Source organism: Micromesistius poutassou (assembly GCF_964030765.1).
Source record: "Micromesistius poutassou genome assembly, chromosome: 4".
NCBI classification, from domain to species: Eukaryota; Metazoa; Chordata; class Actinopteri; order Gadiformes; family Gadidae; genus Micromesistius; species Micromesistius poutassou.
The window spans coordinates 18594116-18606827 of NC_140274.1; the positions used below are offsets into that span (position 1 = coordinate 18594116).

Consider the following 12712-nt stretch of genomic DNA (forward strand, 5'->3'; position numbering starts at 1 on the left):
AAATACAAAACCCACATTCATATGTGTCAGCTATAGTTTAATGTTGTATTAGCTGTGCTCCTTCTCCACAGAAAGAGTGTTTTCTATGTGTTGCAAAGTTGAAACATTCAGGTTCATCAACATGTGTACAATCCTTATGTTTCGGTCATAATAAAAAGATGATTACAGCCCAACTTTATTTTTCTTTTTCCCATGGCGAAAGAGAGCCAACTCACCAGCAGGGGGCAGAAGGTCTGGTCTGCGCATCCTTTGCAGGTGAAACCAGCGGTCAACCGGCAACAAGAACCGACGGACCGAGACCAGGTTACAGACCAAGGAACCTATAATCCATGAGTGACATATTGCTATTATTAAGTAGTTATGCACACAGTAACGCAGGAAAATTAAGCTGTTGTGTATTTCTGGATATATTTCTGGATATATCATTATTATATTATCATTATATTATCATTATTATAGCAATGTATGAATAACGATCATCTCACCCTCTTTTTGAACTACCACTTGATGACATGCATCAGCTGGTCCACACTGGTAGCATCCCGCGTCCGAGCGTCGATACGGATGGTGAAGTTCCCTCTGGAGCCCTCGTTGGGGAAGGTTTTTACCCGACCTTGCCTGGGTTCCAAGAACCTAACCTTCCCTTGAGACGACAGATTAACCAGAGGTGCTCCAGTGTTTTGGACCCACAGCATCCAGTCAGTTCTGCCGAGGAAGGGAGTATGGCAGGGTAGGAGGACGCAGGCACTGACCAACACTGTGTCACAGGAATCCAAATGATGGTGAAGGAAAAGTGATCAACACAAAAACAATTTGTCAAGTATATAATGTTACTTTTAAGTAATTTAGAAATAACATACTCTCTATTTCTGATAGCAGCTAAATGTATCCTAAAAATGACTTACGACTTATGACTTACCGGCCCACTTTTTAAGTGGGCCGGTATGGGCCTGAAACTCCTGGGCTGAAAATGGGTCCCACTCCGGCCCTGACTCAGACCCATACAACTTTATAGGCTATGGTTTTGTCTTGACCACTCTATGTTTAGAAGCAGCAAACTAGTCAGAACTGCTGTGAGAAAATATAAAAGAAAACCTAGTCTCTACATTTGAGATCTTATTGAGATTGTCAGAAGTCTTCAAAAAACATTGAGTTTGAAAGTCTCTCCCTGCATGGAGGCCCTCCCTCGCACACCGCCTGCATGTCACCACATGTCGCCTGCACGTCACCGATTTCTGACATGCAGTCAATTGAAAAGATTGAAAGAGGAAGTCATCTATGTCTGCAGTATTTCTCTGTCTGGAGTGAAATGCTAAGAGAAGGATAGGATTCGATATTTTTGCTTTCTCCCATACAATACAAAGGATGGCGTGGGCACATCTATTGCTATTGGCTGGTAGGTATATTGATCGATTTTTAACATTTGAATCAATCAAATGCCCAAATGATCATAAATAAACTCTTTAAACTGTTGTAGTTGCATGGACTACTGAAGGCTTTAACATCTATGAGAAACCAGTGAGGACCTTTCAAGGGGATAACGATACACTTTTTGGACAAACTGAGGTTCAGTCCAAAGATGGGTAAGTGTACCATTTTTTTGTTATTAAGTGTACCATTTTTTTGTTATTCATGATGTAACTTCAATTTTAGAGTCCTGATTCCATCTCCAAACTCCAGAGTGGTATTTAATTGCACTTTGAATAAAGGAGATGAGGACAAATGTGCCAAACTTACAGGTGAAATAAATAACATCACAATACATTTCTAGCAATTATTTAAATTCTGATAGACTCAATTTACCTTGTGTTTTTTTTTAAATGTGGTTACTTTACAGATTTCACTGGCGTAAAAGGAACTAAGCCAATTGTTTCAGTAACAAACCTTATGACTGAGAAAAACGAGAAGTCAATGGTAATATGTGTTTAAATCAAATAAATAAAAATTCCAAAAATCAAATATAGTACAACTGACTTATGTAAGTTAAGTATTTTTCTTCCAATTCTAAAACTAGTAAATCATTTAATATTAACATCCCATTTAAATGCAGCCTGACATATGCTTATTTGACTATAGACAAGTGATGTTAAACCAGACGACTCTCAACTCAAAACCACAGTTTCCTCTCATGCAAAACTTGCATTTCAAAACGCTTCCTGAATTTTCATTTCAATGCAGCAGCTTTTCATACAGACTTAAACTACCTCTCCCAGCCAATACTGGATGAAATGAATAGGCGATTTGTACTCAATTTTTTGGTAATAACTCCAACTTTGAAGCATTAATAAGTATTACATTGTGGATTCCTAGTGAATTCATCATTTATAAAACATTGTTCCTAATTAAATATACTATTCTACTATTCTAATTTAGATGATTAGAAAAAAAATTATAAGATCATTTATAAAGCGTAAATTGATGATTTAAAGAGTATTTATAGCATGTAAGTAATGCTTTATAACATAATAATGCTGAAGTTCATGTTATTTCAGGTACTTAATAAGCCTTTCATAAGTTATTTGTGGGAACTCAAGGCAATGTTATCTTACTAATATTATTGTTTTTAACATTCATTTGCCAAGCAACACTTTTCCCAGGTATTTATTTTCAATTTTACGATTGAATTCAGACACATGTATTGAATAATCCTTATCTGCCATTGATAGGTCTGTCAACAGCAGAGAAAGATGGAAAAATCGATTGAATACTTTAATGCCCACTGCACTTTTCAGTCTGCAGGCGGTAACACTGAGGTGATGTACCCTGCTACCCTGGGTAGGTGGTGAATCATTAATGAACATCATAGCATTGCAAAGTATTCAATTCATCCATTCATGTTTAAAATTCCAAATTATGAATATCCCTCTGTAAAAATACTTCAAGTGGTCGATAACAACAACAACCATAATAACAACAATAACAACAACAACAACGATGACGATGATGAAGAGGGTATGTAATAATGCAATCGACACCAAATAATGGTTACTGACTTAAAGATGATCAGTGTGTGTGTGTGTGTGTGTGTGTGTGTGTGTGTGTGTGTGTGTGTGTGTGTGCGTGTGCGTGTGTGTGTGTGCGTGTGTTTGTGTGTGTTTTGCAGTTCCTGGTACAGAGATTGGATTTGTACTGGATGGATCTGGTAGTATATCAGAACCTGATTTTGCAATAGCAAAGAACTTTATTTGTAATGTGATGTCCAATGTATGGAAGAAATGCTATAACGTAAGTAATAACAACATCTGTTGATTCTACATGAATGACTCTTTGATAGACAGCACAAAAACAACAACTGCAGTTGAAGGTGTAGTGTAGTTGTATTTGAGTATTTTTAAAGTAGTGTATAATCCCATGAAAACAAGAACTTTGTCTCCTTAGAATGAGCCCTTTATATCTACATAGGGAGCTGGTCTTCTTCCACGGAGCCCGCCATACTGCACCGCCATGTTTCTAGTAACCTGGAACAGAGAAACGAGGACACATATTTTATTTATTTATCTAACATGTAGGCTATGACCTGGCTTACAGGTTAGGGTAAAGCTTCAGAAGCTTGCAGGCCTTGATTGACACAAGGCCTATCACTTGCTCTTATATCAATCAATATATATCAATATATTGAGAGGAATTGAATGTATAGAAATCTATCAATCAATCAATCAATAATTAACAATAATCATCCTCAATTGCTATTAAATGACAGCATTGTGTCTTTGCAGTGTGACTTCACTGTAGTTCAGTATGGAGAGAAGGTCAGGTCTGAACTATCACTAAAAGACAGCAAGGAGAACGGTCCAAAAGCTCTTGAGAAGGTGAAGAACATACAACAAATCGGTAATCTTACAGCAACTGCTTCAGCCATACAGTACTTATTGTAAGTATAATCAAATATAAATGGTTGTTTTTTTACAAAACAGTTGACAATTTGACCTCATGGCTGTTCATTTATATAAAGTGTTTTTCTTTCTTTTTAAGAAACCATAGCTTTGCTTTAGAGAATGGATCGCACCCAGCAGCCAAGAAGATGATGATTGTGGTGTCAGATGGAGAAATAAGTTTTTTTGATAGAAAAAACCTTGGCCTAGCACTGACAATGCTTAAGGAAATGGATGTCACCAGATTTGCTATTGGTGTAAGTGATATCTTAGGAACGTGCTGTGGAACAATGGTCATGCTCAATGATCAAATAATCAGGATCATCCAATTAATCCAACATTTAATTAAACATATACATTTCTACATACAATACAGGTGGGAGAAATAAAAGATAAACCTGAGGCAATAAAGGAAATGTCCGAAATTGCTGGAGATAATAAAAATCTCAAGTTTGTGGATAACTACAATGCGTTGACATCAATCCTTTCCCAACTCGAAAATAATCTCTTGAGTAGCATTGAAGGTGGGTCTAATACATTTTACATACATCATTTCTTTTAATTTTATCACATTTTAAATCACTTGGGTAGTCCTTTAGAACGACTGCAACTTTGAAGCATTAATAAAGCAGTAATATAGAGGGAATTCCTTATATAGCATTTTTCATACATGACTTCTCATTGGTAAGCTATTCATCATAAGTTCTAAATTATAAATAAGATAGTTTGATAATGGTTAATATGATCATTATAGGGCGCTAGTTTAAGAGGCAGAGTGTAGAATTGTAATGGAATGGTATGGCAGAAGTACAATACTAAAGAGTATGTTTTAATTTGTGTATATTCCCATGAAAATAGGAATGGATTTGTTTTGTTGCCTTAGCTTAGAATGAGCCCTTTATTTCTCCATAGGGAGCGTGTCCATTTCCACGGAGCCCGCCATGTTTAAACAGTAGCTTAGAATGGACAAATGATTCTAAGACTTTCAAATAAAGTGTATCTGAACCCCCAGTAGCTTCAGTTCGAACACTATGCACTATATAACAAAATGTTTTGGGATTAGAGTTCAAGGAAGGAGGAGGTGTTATCCGAATAGCTACAACTCATTTGTGAACGTCGTTGTGTAGGAGCAAGTATGAATTGAAGCATTATTAAGTTGATATAGTTCATACTGTACACTTAACAGTAGATGTATATTTCGTGCTGTTCTTTCTGTTTTTTTATTTTTTCAATATAAACAATAAGTTAAGTGTAGAGTATTCATTTAGGAAAAATGCTTTATAAATACTGAATTTAGTATGAATTCCCAATTTACTATTACTGTATTAATGCTTCAAAGATTCAGTTATTTTAGTACATCCATGAATCGTACTTATTATGATTCTGTATTTTGTTCAACCAGGATTAAATGAAGGAGATGGCTTCAAATTTGAACTCTCCGAGGCCGGATTCAGCAGTCACATGGCACCTGATGTAAGTCCACTGTCACGAACGCGTCGATACACAAGATCCAGAAATGGACCATGTAAAGTGCTCTAAAATGACCTCATATCAGGAGGACGAGTTCCCGCCAATCTGCAAGGGATTCATAATCAGTGAAGAAACGCATGTCTGCTTTGTGGGTGGGCGTTTATTAGGGGTCCCTGCTGTTTGGAGCCGTGGGAGCCAACGACTGGAGCGGTGGAGTCATCCTCAAGCCTCCCGGGCCGCAAAGCCCAGTGAGCTTCTTGCAGGTGGAATTCTCCAAACAACGCTTCTCCTATCTAGGTGACGTGGATCCATTGACATGCCGCTCAACATAGGATCGCTGCAGTGAAACAATGTAGAGCACTACAGCAATGTGTAACAAGTGTGTATGTGTGTGTGTTTGTGTGTGTATGTATGTGTGTGTGTGGGTGTGTGTGTGTGTTAATGTATGTTTGTGTGTGTGTGTTTTCCTGTGTGTGTGTGTGTTTACATATGTGTGTGTGTGTGTGTGTGTTCATGTATGCATGTATGTGTGTGTGTGTGTGTGTGTGTGTGTGTGTGTGTGTGTTCATGTATGCATGTATGTGTGTGTGTGTGTGTGTGTGTGTGCGCGTGCGTGTTACCTACAGGCTACAGTGTGCTGTCAGTGACGGTCCCCTCTGGGGACCTCTATATCTCAGGGGCCCCTCGCTACAACCTGACTGGAGGGGTGTTTGTCTTCGATGCAGCCAATCACAAACAACGTCAGCTACTACAGGGGGAACAAGTTGGTCAAACTCTCATGAACTATGTCTGACACATGGCATTGTTCACATAGTAAATTGTCACTCATGCTTTTATGTTTCCCCTGTAATATCTTCTCTCCCTCATGTTTAGTTGGGGTCGTACTTTGGTTCAGTGTTGTGTGCTGTGGACATTGATCAAAATGGAGAGACAGACTACCTACTTATTGGGGCACCGTTCCACTACCAGAAGGGAGAGGAGGGAAAAGTGTTTATATACAAGGTGCTGGGAGAGGTGAGCAATCCAATATCAAATAAGCATATTGACCTTGAGTTGTTTTAAATCAGCCCATGCGTGTCATCAAGAAACCCAAACTTCTTCATATTAAATGTTTTATTCCCTCCCACCCCCCTTTCCCCTCCTCGCCATTAGAATGCGTTTCAAAAGGAGGACTTTGAATGGCGAGGCATGGAGAAGTATGTGTTTTCCAGGTTCGGCTCGGCCATTGCCAGCGTTGGGGACCTAGATGGAAACGGATGCACTGATGTGGCCGTCGGCGCTCCCCTGGAAGAAGATGGCCAATCCGGAGGCTCCGGAAGCATCTACATCTTCAATGGTGTTTCAAACAAGCTACAGCCGCTACATTCACAGGTAGTTCCTCTGAAAATGTCCTCTGTTTTGGATGCAAAGAGCCAGTAAGAGCCACATGTTAAGTTTCTAAATATGTTCCTGCTACAGAGAATCTCCCCTGCGTCCATTGGGATGAAACTCCGACATTTTGGCCAGTCGGTCAGTGCTTTCTCAAAGCAAGTGGACAGAAATAGACAGCACCACATCAGTGTTGGCAGTGAAGGCAATGTAACTGTCCTTGAGTAAGTTGCAGCACAAAAATAAGACCTGTCCAAAACATCTTACCTTGAGTGTGAGTACATCTGAACATGGTGGCCCCAGTGGAACGAAACCCACAACCCTGGCATTGCTACTGCCACACTCTGCTACCAAGTGAGCTTCCAAGATGATGCTAAGCTTCAAATGTCTCTTGGTTATTCCACCAGGACCCTTCCCGTACTTCACATCAAACCCGTACTTGAAGTGATACCAACAAAAATCCCATTTTCATGGCGGCAAAAAACGGGGGCGGTCCAGTTGGAAATCCAATTCAAACAACAAGACAAGGGAGAAATTGCTGGTATGTGGTAGGCACAGCCAAACGAATCAATAAGAGGTTGACTTATCTTACTTTAGGACACCATATGGTGTGTGGGTGAAATTCAAAACCAGAATGCACTGACTAATTTCTCTTCCAGACACTGAAGAACTTCGAGTTTTGTATAACATTTCTTTGGACGTGGATCAAGACAAAAAGCGACTGACATTCATCAACAATGCAGATAAGGAGGGAGTGTTTGACTGGAAACCATCTGCTAAAGGCCCTCAATCTATCAGCCTAAGTTTCAGCGTGAGTCACATACCTACAGTTTGTCTCTCAGCCAAAAGACAATAAAAATATATGTATTATATGAGCAATGTAATATATGAGCAACTGATATACGCCTTTTGAATTTCTATTTAGGGCTGCAATGATTGTCACGCACCCATTGTAGTTCTGTTTAACTTCACTTTGAATACTCCTACCGATCGCAAACCACACAGAGTTTTGGATTATTGGACTCCCAAGGAGGTTACTCATAAGGTACCTTGTAATATACATAAAGACATAATATCCTAAATAATAGATTTGTTTGTTAAGGTCGGTTTCAGTGATTGATTTATTGCAGGTGATGTTTGCCAATGACTGTGATGGTGCATGTGTTGCAAACATATCCCTGTCGGATTCAAAGCTCAAGTGAGTCCAATAGCATTCGCAACATAACAGAACATATCAAAACAAATGATCATTATCAGACATAAAGATTCTGGCTTTGTAACATTTTTTACCACTTAAAATGCTGTGGAATTTTCTAATGTCACTGAAATACTGATCCCTGAGCTATATCTCATCCCTGTGCATTAGTCAAACCGTCGTTATCATTGGATCATCCAAGAGCAACTCAATATCCTTCAATTTGATCAACTATGGGGATGAAGCATACATGACAATGCTTGTTCTGGCCTACCCTCATAATCTGCAGTACAGCCATATGACCGTGGTAATATATCATGTCCAAGTGTTTTACCAGACATATTGTTCACCATCATAAATGTTAACTGTGTCTAAATACCACATGTTTGCTTAGAATAATCCAAATTCCACATTAGAGGGGACCAAGTGTGATCATGAAATCAGAAAGCCTATTTCTGAGGTTAGGTGTCGCCTTCGGCATCCACACTTCAAGAAAGGTGCACAGGTAGGGTGGTGCTTGCACAAAGATTTTCTCAGCATCAATCAGGGTTAATCGTGTTTTACTCAAGCTCTTTAAAATGCAGCCATTCCTTTGAATTTTTTTTGTCCCCAAAAGGCCAACTTTGTCATCCATTGGCAAATTGTGGATACGAAGGCAGAGATGCGTGATGGTCAAATCGATGCACGCCTAACTAGGTGTGAAATATTTTACAATTCAGATCACAACAGATCTTAATCCGAAACTCAATTTCCTTATTATTTCCTTGACATTAAGTTGTTTGTTTTTGTATTCAGTGCAAACCAAGAAAACCAAACATTGGACCAAAAAATCAAAATATTGGACGAAAAAATATATACTTTTCGGATTAAGAATGCTTTGACAGTGCAGCTATCAGGGTAAGTCTACCTACAGAGTAATTTCAGTAACTGTAGTGAGTAGTGAGTTTTACTGATTGAATACACTTTTGTCATAGGACTGCCAGCCCAAATGTTATAACATTTGAGGACAAACTTAAAGAGACAGACATCACATTCACATTTAAGGTCAGTTTCGACCCACCCAGAAAATGAGAAAAACAGTTTTAAGCATGGCTACAATTTTGCACGTTTTCTTCTTCCACGTTTTCTTCTTTTCAGCTTAGTGGTGAGAACAGGTATAATGCAACTTTAACAGTTGACATCCGTTTAACGATGTTTGAACACAACACCAACATGGCTAAACCTACAGTTGAGCCAAGGGTAGGTCAGCAACTACAACATTTGAATGATGTTTCTGTTGTAATGGTGATCCGTCTGTATTTAAAAACTTTTCAATTTGAATTGCAGGATCATTGTACGATAAATAAAAGAGTGAGTATACCTTATGTAGTTCTTAAAGATCATTAATAAATGCATCCATATTCATAATGCTTGGAATACTTGTTAGTTGTACTTATTAAGTATTGAATCAATACTTAATAATTGTCGTTTTTCTAAAGACTCAAGGATATTATGACATCCACTGCCATTTGACCGATTTGCAAGATATCAAAGTCGTTACATCAATTACTGGTGTGAAGGTGGGTAGATGTTCTTGTAATAATAATGACAGATAACAGATTATACAAATGAATTGTATTCATTTCAAATATTTGTGTGTATATAGGCTATGTATGTCTGTATGTGAGTATGTATGTGCATTTGTATGTCTGTGTGTGTGTGTGACACACACACACACAAGTTCACTTCCTTCCACTTTTCCTCATGGGATGATTAGGAAACATCGAGCAACATTACTGCCTTTGCAAATGTGGCCTTTGATGAGGATTTCGTTCTCATGGGTGTCAACACAACATCATCAAAGGTATAGTGTGAACAACACAATTCCTCTTTGCTTTTGGTGGCGTACAGTTGAATTTCACTCCCTAATTCTTCACCTCTCAGGTGCATGTGATGATACTGAAGCAGGAAGTGACCAAATCAGAAGCAGCTATCATTGGCGGTTCTATTGGGGGTATCTTAGTCCTGGTGCTGTTTGTGGTCCTCCTGTTCAAGGTAAAGATATATATCGATATCTGTATTAATGAATCAAACTGAATCCATTCATGTTATTGTCTCCTCTTCATTTGATTTTATCTCTATCTTTTTTTTTGCAGTGTGGCTTTTACAAGAAACGTAATCAGTCTACGTAGTTCTGATCAAAAAAAGTTAAAGAAAGAGATCAAAAAAGTTGGCGGGCCCTGGTTTTTTGTTTTATTGTTGTTTTCATAAAGTTCTTGTACTATTATTATTATTATTATTATTTGGATTTCAGAGTAGACTAGGCCGACGTGTTTTTGTGGAGGAAACCAAGAAGTTATGTTTGCCATTGCTTCACCAAAATTGTAATTCCAAATATAAATTTTACACACCGCCTTAATTTTACACACCGCCTAGGTTTTTGAAGCGTAAATTCAATCAATAAAGTAAAAGGCAACCAACACGTTTGTCGTAGCACCAGAGATGTATAAAGTACTAGAGACCCAGACTTAAGTAAAAGTACTGTATCAAAAAAGTGACTGGAGAAGTAGAAGAGTTCTTTAAACACTCCACTTAAGTGGAAGTACTAAAAATGTTTTGTACTTAAGTATTGCAAGTAGTTTATTTTAAAATGTACTACTCAATTACTGAAAATAAAAGTAAAAGTATTGTGTTATGTTTATATTAAAGAAAGCTGTCAAAAGTTTGAATATCATATTGTTTACATTATCTCAAATATTTAAACTGAAGGACACAATTCCTTTGGCTGTAGCAGCTGTACAAGGACAGGAATACATACAGAGCTGTCTTAAAGCTGTCAAAGGCCACATACAAGTGTTTATGTAAAAACAAACAATTAAAAACATCCTTGTGTCCTTAAAGCAACCCTAAACGTTCGTTTTCAGAAATGTGCAACTCACCGAGTGGTTAGTGGTGTTTGTTGATGTTCCAAATCAAGTATGGTAGTGAAATACAGTTTCTGTCGTGTTTGATTGCTATTTTATCGCATTTTGTAAATCCCATTGATTTCTGTTGGAAGACTCATTGCTTGTTGGCCAGAAATGGAAAGGGGGGCTGTTTACGTTTGGTTGTAGTCTTTTCGTTCAGTTCTAGCCCTACTGTTGAGACGGAGAACCGAACAAAAAGACTACAACCAAACGTAAACAGCCCCCTTTCCGTTTCCGGCCAACGAGCAATGAGTCTTTGATGGGCAAAAACAAACACATCACATCTATGGTATGCCTTTTAATTTTTCTCATATCAAGGCCCGAAAGGTCAAATCAACCCAGAATGTGGTATGCCTTTCAACTTTTATGTCATGGCCCGTAAGGTCAAGCCAACCCAGAATACGGCCAGATATCCCACCGTTAGATCACAGTAATTAACACATAGCCTAACCACAGCCCGGGGCACCTCCCGTCCTTCTCAAGGTTAGGGAGCTGAACAGGGAGCTGGACCCGGGTAACCCCCACGCCAGCTCTGAACATATAAAACACACACACACAGAGAACCATCATGCTCATCTGAAGCGGAGCTTCCACGGAGGTGAAGCTCCAGACGACCTCAGCGCTGTTAGGGACATTCTCTCTCGATCGATCTCCTACGCTTTAGGACTCAGTGTAACTTTTGCTACTTCACCAAATAAATCCGAGGCCCTGTGCCGACAAATTTGATCTACTCTCCGTCTCAGTTTATCTGCTCGCGTAATTGGACCGACGATATTTTCCCAACATCTTCCAACAGAAATCAATGGGATAAATTATTTATAATTGTAACGAGTAATTCAGCGCATGAAAAATGTATTGGAGTAAAAGTATTAAACTCAACAACAAAAATATGTAGTGAAGTAAAAGTGGAAGTAGGAGAAAATAAATAATACTCCAGTAAAGTACACATACAGCATTTTAGTACTTAAGTACAGTAGTGAAGTAGTTCTACTTCATTACTATACATCTCTGCTTAGCACATGGGAGAAATTTGCTTTGAAAATTTCTGCCTAACCCTAAAATAAATCAAGGACTGCCTAAAGGACATTATCAATTGATACTTCAAAGCCATATTTAAGCTTTCAGCACATCTGAAAGAAGAGGTCCAGAGCTGTCCAAAATACGTGGCATGCTATCATAGGGTTCATAGGTCACTCAATCTCTCAGATCCTACAAGACATTACCTAGCCAAATATGTATTTGGTTTGGTATATGAAATGTACAATAAATCAACACTCCCATTCCAGTGGTGTGTATGATGTTATTTTGAAGTCCAATGACAATCTAATTTGGAATATGACATAGATGGATGAATAAAATGACATGCATATGTGTTTCCCCAAAATCCTTATATACATCTGTTTCATACTGTGACATTTTTTAATTGTAATATTCCCTAGTGATACATTTTTACTGTAATACTCTCACATAGCCATATCCAGTAGCACCAAGCATAGTTTAGAGGTAATTTCCCCTCCTAATCGCCTGAGGGCAGCACTGAACACATTTGACAAAGTTACAAAACATTTACACTAGGGGCAGCAACGGACACACAGAGGAAGTGAGAAACCCAAAGAAGAACACCTGGGATACATAAACTCAGACTCCGCCTTTGGAGATCAGAATCTCTCGGCGGCGTATCCTGAATGCTAAGCTTTGAGACGCTCCGCGCGTGTTATGTACTATCCCTCTCCTTTTGTTTCATAGACGATAGATAATAGACCAATAACCTTAACCAAATAAAGTGAGTTAAAAGCGATCCTGTCTCGGCGGCCTTTCCTGGACCAAAATCCACAACAATACTTTATTTAAATGAAATACAA

General features: G+C 38.5%; 1 protein-coding gene across 3 annotated transcripts; it reads left to right on the forward strand.

The window, feature by feature from the left end:
* The first annotated feature begins 1250 nt into the window (after positions 1-1250).
* On the forward strand, positions 1251-10784 carry LOC311342608 (integrin alpha-E-like). 3 transcript variants are annotated; one of them, XM_084467458.1, is made up of 31 exons: positions 1251-1396; positions 1478-1583; positions 1654-1739; positions 1838-1914; positions 2667-2775; positions 2884-2952; positions 3104-3225; positions 3717-3871; positions 3973-4129; positions 4249-4396; positions 5275-5345; positions 5510-5639; positions 5969-6105; positions 6216-6356; positions 6495-6713; positions 6801-6934; positions 7118-7251; positions 7370-7521; positions 7636-7755; positions 7841-7908; positions 8077-8212; positions 8300-8410; positions 8522-8601; positions 8701-8802; positions 8880-8949; positions 9043-9144; positions 9232-9255; positions 9384-9464; positions 9662-9748; positions 9829-9939; positions 10041-10784. In XM_084467458.1, exons 1-31 carry the CDS (start codon positions 1366-1368, stop codon positions 10074-10076), a joined length of 3306 nt encoding a protein of 1101 aa, XP_084323584.1. In that variant the 5' UTR covers positions 1251-1365; the 3' UTR covers positions 10077-10784. The 3 variants fall into 3 exon arrangements, with proteins under 3 accessions (XP_084323584.1, XP_084323586.1, XP_084323585.1); XM_084467459.1 differs by lacking the exons at positions 1251-1396; positions 1838-1914 and having other exon boundaries at positions 1484-1583; XM_084467460.1 differs by lacking the exons at positions 1251-1396; positions 1654-1739; positions 1838-1914 and having other exon boundaries at positions 1477-1583.
* The last annotated feature ends 1928 nt before the right edge of the window (positions 10785-12712 follow it).

Coding starts and splice junctions, on each gene's coding strand:
- LOC311342608 (XM_084467458.1), top strand. CDS start 1,366: ATGGCGTGGGCACATCTATTGCTATTGGCTG. Junction 4,130..4,248: donor TCACCAGATTTGCTATTGGT/GTAAGTGATATC, acceptor CATACAATACAG/GTGGGAGAAATAAAAGATAA. Junction 5,640..5,968: donor ACAACGCTTCTCCTATCTAG/GTGACGTGGATC, acceptor TGTTACCTACAG/GCTACAGTGTGCTGTCAGTG.